We start from the raw sequence: 17,148 nt of genomic DNA on the forward strand, positions 1-17,148 counted from the left end.
GTTTGGCCTTAGCACAAAAGTAGAGAGAAAAGAATACTACTGTTTGGGATAACTGTAAACCCAAACACACACACACACACACACACACACACACACACACACACACACACATCCAAACCCTTGCATCCCCACTACATGGCCAGAGTCCAATTTTGTCTTGTTTTATTTACAGAGCAGGCAGGTCACTTTTTCAGCTCACCACTAGGTGGATAGCTTCTGTACCTTTTTTGGGGACAAAGGTCATAGACTTCCATTCATTTTGGACGCTCATTCACTTTCATTCACTTATATCTGTGGCAGTTACCTATATTCAGTCAATGTTGCTATTGTTGTTGGTTGCTTGGCTGTCCTGTCTGTAATTTGTTGTGTTGCTGGTCATAACAGCTGTGTTCAAATGGAGAGGAGAAATGTTATCATTTCCCCACTCATAAAGAGAGAAGTGCCTGTTGCCTAGCAGCTATTTTATCAAACTTCTCGCATTTCATCTCAGGTACAGAACATATTATGAACTTTATTATTACAGTTGTTAACTCTGACTCATCTATCTTTGCTAGGTTTTAACTTGTAGTCAAGTTAAAAGTCAAAAATGTATAATATGTGGCAGGCATGATGATTACTGATTATTAACGAGGATTACTAATCAATAATCAAAATGACGGTCATATTTTAGTCTTTATGTTATAATAATGTTCCTAGCTGCCAGAGTTCCTTGTGCAAAAAACATCACAAGCTTTTCTGAATACATTATGTTTAATAGTAGCCTTGGCTAAACAGAAACCTGGAAACATGTAGCTTTTCCAGTTTAAAATCTAACTTTTTATTACAAAAAGAGAGCAAATGATACGTTTTGCATGACATTCTAGACATAATGCATTAATGGATGAGTTCCTCAGTCAACTATAAATAGTACTCTGATTAACATATCAGTCTTCTTGGCTGACTGGACTGTGACAATGCAAATATCTTGCTGAGCGGGGGGTTTGCAGCTTGATCCCCACTGGAGGTAAAGGCGTTGATGCACTGTGGTCGACTGGATGTAAGTGATGTGCAAATCAACTTTGACGTTCTAAAAACTCTTTATAGTCGGCTACTTTGTACACAAATAACATGCATTTTAGCTGTGATCATTTTATTTGTTAGAAATATTACAAGTGGACGACGAGATCCCCGGGCCTTCAACTTCAGAATCAGAATCGGAAAACACTTTGGTGCCAACATGTGCCGCATTTTTCCTTGGTGTGGATGGTGGGTGGTGAAGTAGGAATACATTACAAATGGAAATGGTGGCCATGGGTGAGTAGTGCAAGTTCAAAATGAAAAGATCTCTCTCGCCAACTTCCTGACTGTGTCTCTCTCCCTTTCTCCCTTTCTTTCTTTCTTTCTAAAGGAAATTACTCTTTTGAGACTTCAGCCATCTGTTAGGGTTGATGAGTGCATATATCCTCTTCGACATGGCACTGGGATTTTTGCTTTGGGGTATTCTTGAAACAACTGTGGCGAGGCATTCAAGGGGAGCTGTTTCTGTGTGCGTGTGTGTGTGTGTGTATGTGTGTGTGCAAGAAAGAGAGAGAGAGCGTTTGTGGCGGTGGAGGAGGGGCCATGCAGAGTGGATGCCATGCACTTCAAGATTCACCCCCTCTGAGACTATAATCATGGATAGGCCTAAGCAGGTTGCCTTGGGTCTTCTTTGATTTTTGCGCAGACGGTCGGAGCATGAAGTCCCAAACACTCTTTTCTTATATGAACTCTGCAGTCGTTAACGAGTTAACGAGTCACACTTTGTCCTGTCTCTAAGCACCACTCCTGAGACTGTAATGTTGAGGCTTTGGCTGGGATGTAGGGGCTGATATTGGGCTACATCAGCGCTCAGTGGAATACGCAGCCACAGTTGTTTTGATGAAGTCTCCAACACACAGACCATGAAGAGCTCTATCACTGTGCTGCAGCCCCCGAGGCTCCCATCAGGCACGTTACTCCAAACCAATGGGCTCGCCACATATGTTCTTTGCAAGGAAATGGAAATACAGTCAAAATCGAGATTAATCTTGGCAGATTGCGCGACATCAAATCGAAGCGATATCCATTCACCCTCCGAAAGTGGCCTTTACAGGGCAGGAATTGACCTGTTTTGGGGCAAATGCCAGAGATTATCTGTGCTAAAATATGACAAAAGGAGAAAAGTCAAGGAACGGCATTGTACATTAATCCAAAATGACTCATCTCCAACAGGACAGAAGAATATGTTTTGTGTTCTGCATGGTGACTCACTCACTCTTTCCGCTTCCTCTCCTTCTCCCTGTCACTTCCATTCTCTTTCTCTCTCTCTCTCTCTGTCTACCTTCAGGCTCCATTCCTTGGAAAGTATTTCATGCCTGAGCAAAGTGTTATCCTCATCCATATTATGAGCGTGACCTCATTGCCCTCTTCGTGGTCAGGGGCTCAGAGGCTTCGACTGTTCGGCGTGACACATCCTCTAAGACTTACCCAAGTTCGGTCTCACGTACCTGGGGACCCATGTGTCGACGGTTGTGCACTTAAAGCACCTACATGTACACTCACATGGCTCCCACACTTTAGAGTGCGGGGGGGGGGGTTAGCTAAGCTGAAGTCGCCCTAATTTCCACTCCCAACCCTGGATATACATATGAACATGTACAGGTTTGTCGTAAAAAGACAGACAGACAGGCAGACAGACACACACTCACACCCAAAAAACACAGCCCAGACTCCCCACTCCTGTCTACATATGCCGTCTGGCTCCTGACATTTGCTGTCCAGCAGTGGCGGAGCAGAGCTGTCAGACTCCATCTCGTCTGCTGCCTGTCGCACTCACACAGCATCAATCCCCCTGTGGCTCCATACAGCTCAATGGCAAGCTAAAGACCCGGGGAAGGAAGGAAAAGAAGGAATTATTCTTCAATGGACGAGGCAGTGAGAGCCTTTACCTCCTACATCTCCAGTTGGTTAAAGTTAGAAAGGACCAGTAAGGGGACATAAGCTATAATACAGTTAATGATAATTCTGTTGTGGTTCATGGTGATCACAAAGTCCGTGACCATGTTTTCAAATGGCTGGTGGTGTTGCGTCTCCTGATCCAAGCAGTGCAGCTCAGCATCCCCACCATGTCCAGGACTGCCTCCGTGTCCTCATCCCCCCGGGGAACTTCATGACCTCATCTCCACCACCTCTACCACACAGATCCAAGAGCCCCTCTCCGCTTCCTATTTTTTTTTTTTTTTTTTTTATCCTTGTTTATTTCTCTCTCCGTTTGAAAAACATCAGAGAATGATTAACAATTTCCAGAGGCAAGCACATGGCTGCATTTAGAAAGCAGACAACAGCAAAAGAGAGCGGGTACAGCGACATAAAAAACAGTCTTTTGTGTGACTTCAGTGTTGTGATGTTAGTACGGTGGTCAAAAGGATGTGTGTGTGGAGCCGTACTATGGCAGCGTGAAGGCTTTTGATGTCAGGTTCCTTTGTGTGCGAGTCTCATGGCTTTTAATGAGGCAACCTGACTCATTATCGGGGCTCTGGAAGGCTCTGGAAGGCCCTGTCACGGCCACGCGGCGGGACCGCCTCTCCTCACCGCTCTGAAGCCATAAATTACAGCAGCTTAGCCCCTCACTGGGACTAGAGGCCAGTGTAGTCGCCCTTCCTAATGGCACCCGCGGGACCGAGAATTGTAAATACACATATCCAGTGTTTGGCTAGAGCGGGTTTAATAGGCGATTCCTTTGTCAGTCCCATTAGAGTGAAAGTTTGGGATGTGAGACGTGAATTCGGGATGTTGTCTCTATCGATTAAGCGAAAGTATTCAGTAAGTTGGAACACAGAAGGCAGCGGTCCGTACTTTCAGCACAGTGTCTGTTGTGACTTTTGCCTCAGTTTGTTTGGCAGTAATTTGCAGACACAGTAAGATGGAAAAAAAAAAAAAAAGGTTTTCCCAGTCATGCCTAGACTCTGATAGAATTTTAATTTGACCTGGGGACAGCTTAAAAAGAAGTGCAGCACAGCATAGCTGGAAATATCATCAGCAGAATCAAATTAATATGCTTCACCCTCTCTTAAATTCAGATTAACAATATTTCATTACCTGTTGTAAGGCTTCAATTCTGTTGCTGTAACTGACCTTTTTAAATTTGGGTGAACTTTAATATGTAAATATCTGTTTGTTCTTTTAATCATTTTTTTTTTTCCCAAGCTGACTGCAGTGACACCTTAATTAACCCCTCAATTATTTGGTTAACCAAGAATGAAAATTATATTGTAATGAAAAAATGATTAAAAAAAAAAAAACAATTCAATGCCCCTCCCCCTCTCTCCTCTTTCTTGCTTTCTGTCATCTCTCTCATCTCTTTCTTATCTCTCATAAACACACAAACTTTTGCTTTCTGACACTTTATTCCACAGAATGAGAACAAAGGAAGAGAGGAGAGAGGAAAAGCGTTGTGTGTGTGAGGGAGAAGAGAGGGGAAAAGAAAAGGGCTTTTGTGAACAGTTGGGATGGAGCTGTAGCGTTAGTCATAGTGTTAAAGAAGAGAACTCATAATATTCACTGTCAAGCAATGATGATGACAAAAAACAAACAGCTACACATTGACCCATGTCATGTCATCCACTTTTTTTCTAAAATCCTGTTCTTTCCCCATAGGACCACTTCACAAGTCAACATTTAATTATGTATTTGAACTTTTTTGGGAGGTGTGTGTGTACACAAATACAGACATTAACAGATGGCGATGTCACTGCCGGCGCGAGACGTTGTTTCTTCCTGCGTCAGTGCGATACAGTGAGCTAATGCAGGTGACATCCTGAGAGTGAGAGCGCTGGAGCTGGGAGGGTGACAGGGGCATCTTTTCACAGCCATTATAAGATGTGAAGCTGTGAGGAGGTGGACCGGTGCCAGGCTCGCCTGATGAGACCTGTCCTTGGCACTGCAGCAGAGGCCTGTTCAAACAGGTGCAGAAGGCTTCGCCGCTGCAGCTCCGCTCGACCCCCGCCAGAGCACCGCCAGACTCTTCCTTCAACACCAAAAACACTTTGAGACTGTCCTGAACGTGACTTAACACCTTTAGAGTTCATCGTCCGGCTTGAATGTAATCAGTTATTCGAAACAATCACATATCATTGAAGATGCCATTGTGTTTCTGTGTCCTCATGTGGTAATTCACGCTAAAATTAGTTTGGCGAAAACCATATAAGCTTAAGTCTAGAATCTACAGAGAGTTTACTCAAGTGGCAAACTAAAACATTTCCAAACTGTTCTGTGTGCGTGTGTATGTGTGTGTAGGTGTGTGTGTGTGTGTGCACGTGTTGGGGGTATGCCTGGACCTGCCTAACGTCCTTCTATTATTAGGCAATAGTCACCCTGCTTGTTTTTGATGGAAAGTGGTGCTAGTTTAAAATGTGTTTGTAGCCCAAAGCATCCGGCAAGGTGCCGAATGCTAATTGGGTGAGATGTCTGTCAGGAGTCCTCAGTGGGCTGATGCCTGTGGGCCGTTTACTCAGCATCACCCCGACTCTCTGTTTATTTTGGGTGTTCAGGTGGTGCCCATCATGTGGTCCCTCATGCTTGTTCTGCCCAACGCAGGAAATTTTGCATCCCACCTTACAGCAGGAAATTTAGCATCCCACCGTACAACAGGAAATTTCCTCGCTCTCACACACAGCCGATCACATTAATTCGGCAGTAAATCACACGAGCCCCCTCGAATTCCCCCTTTGTGCGAACCATGCTGCATTTTGCCCCGTTCCATATTGCCTCTGTTTTACTGATGTGCATAATAAGACATGGTTTGTGCATGTATGAGTCAGAAGCTGCTGGTCTCTTGATAGCATAGTGAATGCTGTTTGGAGGCAGGCCTGCAAATGTATAAATCAGGCATATTGGGTGGCTTGATGTTCATCAATAAGATCAGCCCATTTCAATATCCTTGACTGTAGATAATATATAGAATATATGTTGCCTCCCTGAGAAAGAGAGAGTGTGTGTGTGTGAGACAGAGAGAGAGAGAGAGAGAGAGATGAGAGAGAGATCCAGAGTTAATGGAAAGTAAACACAGATGGCTTCCCCCGACTGCTGAGAACTCCTGATGCATTGGCTGTCAGAAGTATGGCCTCTTACAACCGGACGATGTAGTAAATATTAAAACTGACATCTCTTCAAAAGTTTGATGATATTCCTGGAAGATGATCCAAGCCTAATTCATAAAGTGCACTTTGATGGTTTGATGTGCCATACTTGTCTTTTTAGGAGTCTTGAGCATGAATGTTTAATTTCCACCCTAAATAATGTGCCATGGTTTATTAATGAGACTCGCTTTCCTGGGGTGCCGTGTGCTAATTGGCCGAGGTTGCACCGCGCTCAGGAGCCGAGTGATAACAAGGATTACACAGGTGGTAATTCGGAGTCTGTGTGGCAAGATATGCTTTTATACGATAGATATTTCCATAGAGCTCACTGTGAAGGTGTCGCACAACATCTTGTTAAGAGTGTACAAAGCTTTGTCACACTTCTTTAGATGCAGATGAAACCAAATTTTTCCACGACTGCCTTTACACATTGCCGCTCCGCACATGCACGCGCTCTCATATATTCACACGCTCTTTCTCACACACTGCTTCTCTGATCTCTATGGATAGAAGTTGTATTTAAGGTGTGGGACAGGAGGCAACCGCAGTGTGATGTGTGAGCCAAAAATGGGTCACCTCACTTCAGGGATGGAGCGCAGAAACGGCCTGCTGATAAGCCGCTGTCCCTCTCCTCCTCTCCCTGTTCTCAAAGCCCCAAGCCATTGTGGATGAAAGGAAACAAAACACTCGTGGCCACCTTTGTTTCCCTATATCAACCCACATGCGCTGGTCGAGGAGAGGTGGAGGTCAAAATCAGAAGCAGCAACCAGACACAGAATAGCAGTTATTACACCCGGACAAGCCAAATCACTGCAGGCCATTTATCAAAACCAATCTGCAGAGATGGAGTGGCCACAGCGAGTTCCCCCTCAAACACTGATTGCAGCCTCATGCTTGCTGTTTTATTAGGATCCTAAAGTTGCATGTTTCATCTGTAGTCAAAAGTATCAAAATCCAATGTGGATACTACAGCAGCTATTCTATATCTTTAATCAATAACTTGTTCCATTGTCTCAGAGCAATATAGCAACATAAAACCCATCTCAGATAACTACATACTGCAATACAGTGTTTGGCTTTGGACTATGGTGACAAGTGCCTGCACTGTTTTTATGTGCACAATAACCCACCACTGTCTGAGCGAAGTGCATCAAGTGCTGGGACACAAAATATAATAAGGCAGAGTGAAAAAACAACAGTAAATTGCCTTTATAAGCTCGTGTCATGTTGAAATTACCCGTGGTACACACTTGAGGCTTCCATGCGGGATCAAATGAATTATTGTATCTCTTTTCCCTTTTCAGTGCTGTCTAGAGCAAAATTACGTAATCCTAAGCCTCTTTATTAACCTTAGGGCAGCCTAGAGATATAGAAGCCCTGTGCCATGTGGTGTGGCTGCTCCGCTCCCCTGCCTCAGTGACAGCAGCCTCTCTCCAGCCATCACTCTGTCACCAGCCAGACTCCTTTTACACCAAGGCTGTAAAGGTAATGTGATATATTGTGAAATGAGATGCAGTGAGCTGTTATCATCGGTAAAGTACGTAAATGTCATCCTATATGTACTTTTTAATGTATTCTACGTGCAAGCCCCTGCATACTTGCCTATCAGTCATATGCTGAGTCCACAGCTACCAAACGTTCACTATGACCTGCCACCATTATAAGAACATATGATCAAAGAGCAGATGCTTTTACCCACTGCTGTGCGCAGGCCGTAACCCATGACAGAAGGTCCAATGGGACTCACATTTCCCCCCATTCAATACATACTAGCTCCATCCCTCATGATGACACAGGGCCGATGCTGGCTTGCATCCAAGGAAGAGTAAACGGCCCAGGGAGTGGAAATCCAAAGCTGCAGAGAAGAATGGAGGAAGAGCCACTCTTGAAAAGCCTTCGAGAGATTTACCGCCGTGTCCCTCCTTGACTCGCATCAGAGTCAGCATCAATGTCAGCCCCATTCATACTCTCCGTTGATTATAACATGCATTATTCATAGATAGGAGGAACAATTCTTGATTTAATTATGCAAACATCTGTATCCGGTTAGGTGGAGTGCTATTGCAAATTTTCCAATCAGTTTTTCAATGCCACTCAGTCAGTGTGAATTATATAGTGTGATCGCACGGCAATTGGCTTCATTTATGTAAAGAGGTTGCATCCTGCTTTGAAGAACTGTATTCAGGAAGCTCACACCACTTCGGGTGATGCCCTGGTGATTAGAGTTAATTGACGAATTACATGTTTATGTGTTGATGTTTATCCCTTATGACCCCCCCTACTATTACTTTGGTTAATGCCATCATTTGTTTTATTCCTGTCAGGCAGAAGATTATCATAAAGCGTGTCTATTGTCCAGTATGGCTTCGCATAGTAATAGGATCCAAAAGTTCAACACGGATAAAAATAAACGCAGCCAGAAAACTTCTTCTTCATCTTGATTAGGGCTTCTTTCTATGAACCTATTCTTTCTAGCAAAAATTCTTTCTAGTGAAAAATAGAATACATACACACGCTTGAAAAGTGTACACGCTCTTCCCTCTTTCCCCCTCTCCCCCTCTGCCTCTGGTATGTTTGGCTTAGTGTCAGACCTGGGTTTGCACTTGACTTGTCCCCTGCCGTATCAGCGCAATAGAACACCCTTGGAGTACGTAGCAGCCTGCTCAGCTCAGTTCAACCCAGCTCAGCACGGCTCACCTCGCCTCAGCGCACCTCTGCCCGTCTGCACTGCTGCTGGCCCTGCAGCATTCAGTTACTCGACAGCCGTGGGCTGCAGTACCTCTGACCGACCTTGGAAGTGTAACAGATCCGCTGGACAAGAACCGTAGATCTGGCTCTCTGGAGAAGCCCAAGGACAAGGCTGTCTGTGATACCAGAAACACTCTGTTCAGGCACATGTTGATGTGCTGGTAGTGGAGGATCCTGAAGATATTGGTTGCAAAGGTTAGACCAAATGAAATGTAAATGGATCGTTTAAGCTATTAGCATTTCAGTACAACAAGAGGGTATGTGGTTTCACGTTCTTATAGTACATTGTTTTGGCAATACTTTCTCACTTTCAATGTGATATGCACACACAGAAAACACATATAGCAACAGTGTTTGGGGGGGGTCTGTCCGAATATATCTGTAAGAAGATGATGCTCTTCTCTCTTTAATGCAATGTCTTTTCACAATACTGATTGAAGTGTTTCATTCTAAACCAAAACACTTAGCGAAGTGCCTCGGACCAGCATGCATGGCCTAGAAAAACAACAGAAGGAAGTTCACCAACTGCGGCTTGGGCCGAATTTGAACTGCTGTGGGAGCTTTGCTGCATGGATCATCTATTTAGAGAGATGTTTTTCTTCAGTCCCTCAGCCTTGGTCAACTGTAACGACCCCAGATCTACCGACCCATGAGTTTCAGAGCTAGAGAAAAGCCCGATATGTTGCAAATACTACTCCTGCCGTTTCATGTCTCTTTCAAAGGGGCTGTGGAAGGAATTGCGGGCCTAACATAATAAAGGCCACATGGGACCCGAGCCCAAGCCCCTGAGGAAGGGTCAATGACCCCAGCGGATATGAGGATTTGCCCCAATCCCACTGACATCTTACATAATTACTCCAATTTCCAGGGCGATGCTGGGATCGAAGCCTCTGTGAGGCTGCAATCCAGTTCAATCAGGTCTTAGAATCCACTGACCATATGAGAAGTCACACATAGTTTACAGTCGGAGGGGATGAGAAAAGAGGCAGGGAAATATGGACTTAAAAGAGACTAATCCTTGAATCCATAATCTCTGGCACCTGCCTGTCTGTCCCTCTGAATTCTCACAACTATTGCCCTCTTCTCTCCCCTCTCTCAATCTCTCCCTCTTTCTCTCTCCCTCTTTCTCTCTCTGTCACACATGCTCACAGACACACACACACACACACACACTCAAAATCACACACAAACTCTATTGATGTAGAGTGTGCTTCAGGGAGGAACACATCTGTCAAAGAGGTGGATGCCAACACTGCAGTGTATGAATAGAGGACAGAGGGTATTCTGTTAGCTTGGAGAGTGCTTACTGCACACACTCGTACACACACTCTCTCTCTCTCTCACACACACACACAAACACCCACACACAAACCTTGACACACTGTCTCAGTTAAAAATGCTCTCCCCATCTAGAAAAGTACTTAGCCTGTTTTTAGTGTTGCTGTTTTCATCTGTTCACAGTATACTCTGCACAGATTAAGCCCTGTGTTTGCTGAAGGTCACTCAGCCTCACAATGTTGAATTTGCTGCATAAAAAACACCTTTCTAGTTATTGATTTAAAGTAGTTTTACCTCACAAGTGCAGCATTCCTGATTTTGCCTTGGACTGTGAGGAGCCCCTTCAAGTGTTTGTGTCTGATAATGCTAGTGTGGCTTCTAAACATACATCATTTGTAACACAAGCGATCAGATGAATCGTGAAACTGGAATTTAACTGTGCAGCATAATTGAGAGATGAACAACGGCAATCGGCCCTTTTGTTAAACATTCCGATTCCTGTGAAAACTGTGCATTGCATTGCTTATGATCAATCTTCAAATACAGATCTAATTAGGTATCATTCATTCTTGATTGCTTGTTTTTTGGGGTTTTTTTTTTTACAATGCTACACTGTGAGAGAGCTAATTGAGACCATAATGAAAGAAAGAAATAATCAGTTAGGCCTCATTTTACGCACATGATACACACACGATACACACGCACATGATACACACGATTCTCAGTATTTCCTAACTGACACAGAGGCAGGTCATCAGTGTTGATGACAATTGAGCCATCAGCTGAAGGAAACCAGCATGCCATTCCACAAATCAGTAAGACATTGCATGGAATTCAGTTATCCAATTAAATCATAATGGCATCGTAAAGGCCATCAGAGTTAATTAAACTCATTCAATAAAGAGAGAAATGACACAAATTGCACCTCTTCCTCTTCCCTCAGCGTACCTTGTTTAGCAGTTAAGGCGTTGTTTATGGTGTGATGTTACATAAAAGGCTCTGAGAGCGACAGGACGCATCAAGGGGACCATATGCAGTGTCTAGTCACCAGTCGGAGGTTTCTCTGCAGGTCACCAGCTGCAGGTGACCGAACAGAATGTGACTCAAGCTCTCTTTTTTCCTTCAATCTATCTGTCACTCCACAGCGCAGTGCACCATGCGGAGCCTGGGATGACGGGCCGGATACTAGTGGGAACAACATGCAGCCACCTTACATCAGCAATAGGTTATGTGGGGGAGAGAGACAAACAGGGGTCAGGCATTACAGCCAGCTAATCATTTAGCCTTTGTTCTGAGACTACACAAAAAATAGTATAAACTGAATTCAGCAGAGGAGTGGAGCAATTTCTGCAAATTAGCAACCTCCCCCAGTCGATCTAATAAATATTTTAAACCACAGATCTGTGGTTAATGTTTTAGAGCCATATGAACTGTGAAGACCCGCCTGGTCATCGACCTGAAGAAGACAGTGGTTAAATGAACTGTAACACATCCCCTGGGTTGTCAATGCACCTTAAGCTTCTGCCCATGTCTTCTGCCTCATGACCCTATGCAGAAGATCAAGCCCCTGGAGCCCATGTGTCGAGCTCTCTGCAAAAAAACTGCCTGCTAAATGACCCTTCGTCTTACCTTGTCCCATTCCCTTCTATAAAAGGTAACATAATGACATTTTAAAGGTGCTTTAAGGCAGGGCAGTGCTCGAGGGTATTAAAGGAAAAGGATGAAAAAGGAAGGGGAAGAGGACAGGGGTGTCCGCTGAGCCCTTCCACTTTTGTGCTGCTGTTTCTCATTGATCAGAACATGGCTAGGCATGGCACAGAGTAGCATCAGACTGATTCCTTTCCACGCCAGATGTAGCATGCATCTTCTCAGCCGCTGGCATACTGAAATAGTCTGTGAAACAGGTGCTGTGAATGTTCACGTTCCCTGTGTCAAGAGGTGGTGTACTGCATGTGGCTGTAAGGCATCTGGTGAATGAACTGTCTAATGCCTGTGACGATACTACAGGCAAGGAAAATGGTTTTACAGTGCAGAAATTCTGTTGACTCCTGGGAACCAAACATACAGTGTAACACAGTGATCAGATCATTTAACAACTTATTAAACAGAAAAAGATGTTTAGTTTTTATAGCAGCAGATTGCAGATTGCTCCACTCAAAATGATTTTGTGAAGGACACAAATACAAAGTTTATATACAAATGAGCTTTACTAATATTGTCTTTGATCCAGAGAGTGTACCTTTATCACCAAGAAATTTCCCTGTCACCTCTTATATCTTTTTTTTTTTTCAGTTCATTTGTTCAGGAACTGTACATCCATGTAACACCACAGATTAGGGAGTGGAGCAAACTGCTCTCTGTTTTTTCTGTCCATATCTAATATGAAGTAAGTGAATGAACATAAATACAGAAAGTGTCCTAGGGAATAAGAATAATACCATATGTCAAAGATAAATTCAGAGGCAATCAAGTCAAAATCATCAAAAAGTTTCCATGAACACTCAACTCATTTGCATATACCCATATATATTAGTCATATTAAATGATAAAAGAAATTAGTAGCAGAATGTGAAACAGAGAGTGTTGACCATATACTTCAAAACCAGAATATTTTGCCAATATTTAGCCAATATTTACTGAAATATTACTATGCATGCACATAAACTGACTCAACAAGCCATTAGAGAGAGGAAAATTAAGGGCCTGTCCTGGTACTGAGCTTTTCATCATTTTGCTGCCTCCTCAGACTGAACAATGTGAAGCTAAAATTTAATAGGTATAATTTGTCACCAGTCATTTAATTGCTTAATTGTTGCTATATCATGTTGATTGCTTGTTCTTATATCATGTTGAGAATGGATTGCCACAGCTTTAATTATGTCAAATTATTGTGAATGATCAAGTCAGTGATTTTCCACATTACTGTTTTTTCCAGTTGCCATAATAGCCATATAATACACTAAATAATGCAGGAACCCTTTAGCTTGTTAAATTGAGTTTCCTCTGTTATTGCCTTGGCTTTACACAGTGCACTGAAAAACGATTTACTAAATTATGACACTGCGCCATAACTGTTAAAAAACAATAAGTGAGAAATGTGGCTGTGATTATATCTTTAATCTTACAGATACTATTGACTGTATGAAGAAAATGGCAGTGATTCACTTTTTAATCTTATAAACGCCCCCCCTCACAATAATGTGTTGGAACTATACAATCCAGTCAACATGCCCAAGCTGTTTCCAGGGTTAAGTTGGTGAGTTGAGGAGGCAGAGCTGCTCTCAGCAGCAGGCTCCAGCACTGTGTGGTGCCTGAGGTGTGGTGACATGATGTGAGCTGACAGGTGGCACCATGGGTACCAGGGCTAAAACTCCCATCAGGCAGCCTGCTGAGGCCCCGTCCTGCCCCTCTGACTGGCCAGGAGTGGACATCTACTCAGCCTCTGTTTATTACAATACTATAATTGAAAGCTATAGACATGATCACATATGTTATAATAAAGCTTTGGTATTTGGTGAGAGAAATCAACTAAGAACTAAAGCCAAAGCTTTATTGCACACACTAGGTATCTTATTTTGAAAAGATCTGGATGAGCCATAGAGCCAGCACTTGCATCACGCTGAGTTTGGGACTGAAATGACTCACTGTCTCAGAGATTTCAGACCTGAAATAACTTGAGGTTGTGACGTTATGTTGCCAGCATCAACCGGGTGGAAAACTGAATTACTGACTTTATTGCTTATTGCTTTATTATTGCTTTTTTGCATACACTCTCCAAGCTCATTACAGGTGGTGGTGAGGCTATGTTTGAATAGTTTTTTTAAGTGATCCCAGAAAGAGCAGTGCAATGAAAACTTCTTGCATTGATTTCTTTATTTTTCCATCAAAAGAAATGCACAGTTCAGCAAAGCTACTACATACAAATGGCCATACAATAGCAATTTCGTTTTTGTTCTTGTTTAAAGGTGTTCAGTAAATTCTGACATGTGGTATCTTTGACATGTGTCATTTATACTCTTTGTACCATGAACGTTTGCATTTAAGATGCTGCATTCAGCAAAAAAATAAATAAAAACCGATGCTGTTCTTCCATGTTCAAATGAAAAACATCAGCCACAAACTACATCTGGACAGCTGCTTGTTGCTGCTCCAGGAAAACTACTGTACTTACATACAATAAAGAAAAAACAAAAGTTTTGCATAGCTTTATTGTAATGTAGATACAGTACTGTAAGGCACTTCATGAAAAATTTTAGGCATTTTTACCCTATATAATAAACCTTTTTACCACTTCATTTTAATACTTCATCTCAATATGCAAGGTTACAACATTTTGAAAAAATCTTTTCTCAAATCACATTTTTGCGCACTATGTAAATCCACTGTACTCCTCCACTAGTCTTTTGGCATTAAGTCTCAAGTTCAACATTCTCAAAATATTGAAGTTGGGTTCTTGTGCATAATATGACTCACACATTGTCCCATAACCCCACACAACCCAGTGTTTCTCAAAAAGACAAAAAAAATTGTGCAATGGTTTGGGGTTATGTGGAGTAAAAGGCAACACGTTGTCAAAAACGAGAAAAAAGTCCCAAAACGGAAAAACAAAATGTCTGGGCAAGTTATAGGTCGTTTTCTCATAGATTGGCACTGTACCAAAGGTGACGAGGGTACGTTTGACACTGGTGGGAGATGTTCCTCTCTTTTGTATAAAAAAAGTACTTTTGCCTTGTCTCTCCTCAGGCCAGTCCATAGCATCGGTGGGATGACTGCATGGTGTTGTAGTCCAGCAGCTGTGTGTGGGACTACAGATCCCTGCAGCGCTGCCGTTATAGATAGAAGTGGAGAGAATGAGTCTGCTCTATCCAAGCTGATCCTCGTACTGCTTGCGGAAGCAATCTCCAGCTGGGAAGAAATCCCAGCAACGCTCCTGGTACATCTTCCACACGTATGACTCCTGGAGGCAGACACACACACACACACACACACACACACACACACCAACACAAACATATAAATGAATATGTACATGCATGCACAAACATGGACATGTGAGCGCACGTACACACACGCACACGCACAATATTTCTAACAGTGACAGGATAATACTGGCTCATTGTTATTGATTGATTATTGAGATTCGTCAAGGGAAGGTAATTACTGCAGCATCATACCTGACCAGTGTGCTCCGTCTCATCCTTGTTGATAAGGTACATCAGGAAAAACCTGTTGAGAAAGCCAGACCGTTCTTATCACTTATCACTGTTAATAAAACGTATAAGGAAAAAAGGAGGGAAAACCTTCTTTCAGGCACATTCAGGGATTTCGACATCTATAACACAGCATTCACAGGAACAGTGCAAGCCTGTGTTACTAGGAGGCTTCATGATTTCTGACGCAGGTTTCTAAACAGAGCAGCACCGTCCTATCACCGTCACTGAATCACCTGTTGTTTCCCAAACCCAGTGCAAATGGCAACGGGCCGCTGTATCTCTGTGGGCATCACAGCACGCCAAATCATGATGAATACTGTATGAGAGCACGCTATCACAAACCTATTTTCCAATGAAGTTCATGGCATTAAATAGTAATGAAGAGAGATAATGAGGCCAGTCTCACATCCTCCGGCCAGCTCACTATGAGGGCAAATGGACTGAGGCTTTCTATTGTCATGGGCACTATAAAGAAACGGTGGATGAAAGAGAGAGAGAGATAAAGAGAGAGAGAGAGAGAGAGAGAGACAGAGAGAGAGATATGGAGGGAGTACCTGAAAGGAGCTAGTTTTCCGGATCACTGGGGCCCATTATTAACTTTGGCACTAATACTGTTGTAATGTGGTGAAGCCATCAATCACGTGGTTAAATTACAGAGAAGAGGCGATACAGATGGCGAAAAATGACGACGATGATCAATTAAATGAAATCGAACCTCAAAGTAAAAAGCTAATTGTTGAAGATGACACGAAATGCTCGGGGAGGGATACTCACAGGTAGTTGGCCAAGTTGTGCTCTTGTAAGGTGTGAGTCTCAAAGCCGTGAGGCGTCGTGTCAAAGTAGTCATTACCGATGCCACAGATGAAACATTTGGTCTGAGGACAGAAAGCGAATAGATATTGATAGTACATGGTCTCCCGGTTGCCTGGATGTCAACAATGTGCTGCTTGTTTGGTGACATAGTGTGCAAGAGCATGTGAATGAAACCTCCTCTCACCTCCATGTCCTCTTTGACTTGTTCCTGTTGGTCTCTCAGCTCTCCAAAGGCATCGATGATCAAACCTGCGAGCACATAGGGATCGCTGTGAGCATATCATATACACTTGGGCAATCGATCCTACCACAATATTACACCTCTCAGTTCCTAAATATAGGGAGTGTAATGGGTATTTCCTGATGGAGAGTACGCCGAACTCTGTAAAGAATATCGGTCTGTTTGCATTTGTGGGAATTTATTGAGGCTGTACACAGTGAGACAGACATAAAGCGGGTATATTACAATCACAGTGTATAATTGTGTGTGTATGGGGTAATTTAGACATTAGTGACTTTCAGTGGGGTTAGCTTAAAAGGGGTTTTGACCACATCAAAAAGATCTAGGAGAGCAGGATGACTGTGAAACCAGAAAGGCTGACTTGACTTTTATGCTGTTAGGCCATCGGTTGATCTCTGTGAACCCCTTACTGTACAACACCCAGCACACCTGCAGGGGGCATACACAGCGACAGAGCCTACCCTGGATGATGGCCAGGAGGATGACGATGACAAAGAAGAAGAAAGTGATGTCAAACAGGATACGGTAGAGCTCATAGGGGTCGCCCGCCGGGTCCTCGATCTCGTCCCCGATGCCACCTCCCGCCCTCACGCCGACGTACATGTGGAACAGGTAGCACTGTGGAAACACAAAGGGAGGGCGAGTGTGAATTTGAGTGTCCGAAAGCATGAGGGCGGGTTTGAGCATGAAGCCCACATCAATTTACTAAACCAAAACACGC

General features: G+C 43.3%; 1 protein-coding gene across 1 annotated transcript in view; it reads right to left on the minus strand.

Moving 5' to 3' along the window:
* Positions 1–15,021: 15,021 nt before the first annotated feature.
* The window catches only part of LOC139931678 (ryanodine receptor 3), an 87,498-nt gene continuing 85,371 nt past the window's right edge, over positions 15,022–17,148 (minus strand). Inside the window, exons 104-108 of the mRNA XM_071925255.2 lie at positions 16,889–17,045; positions 16,371–16,435; positions 16,148–16,248; positions 15,335–15,386; positions 15,022–15,117 (exon numbers count right to left, since the gene is read on the minus strand). Of these exons, the coding sequence (XP_071781356.2) occupies positions 15,022–15,117; positions 15,335–15,386; positions 16,148–16,248; positions 16,371–16,435; positions 16,889–17,045 (471 nt within the window). The remainder of the gene's footprint in view (positions 15,118–15,334; positions 15,387–16,147; positions 16,249–16,370; positions 16,436–16,888; positions 17,046–17,148) is intronic.

The sequence above is a fragment of the Centroberyx gerrardi genome, chromosome 17 (genome assembly GCF_048128805.1).
Source record: "Centroberyx gerrardi isolate f3 chromosome 17, fCenGer3.hap1.cur.20231027, whole genome shotgun sequence".
In the NCBI taxonomy this organism is placed as follows: Eukaryota; Metazoa; Chordata; class Actinopteri; order Beryciformes; family Berycidae; genus Centroberyx; species Centroberyx gerrardi.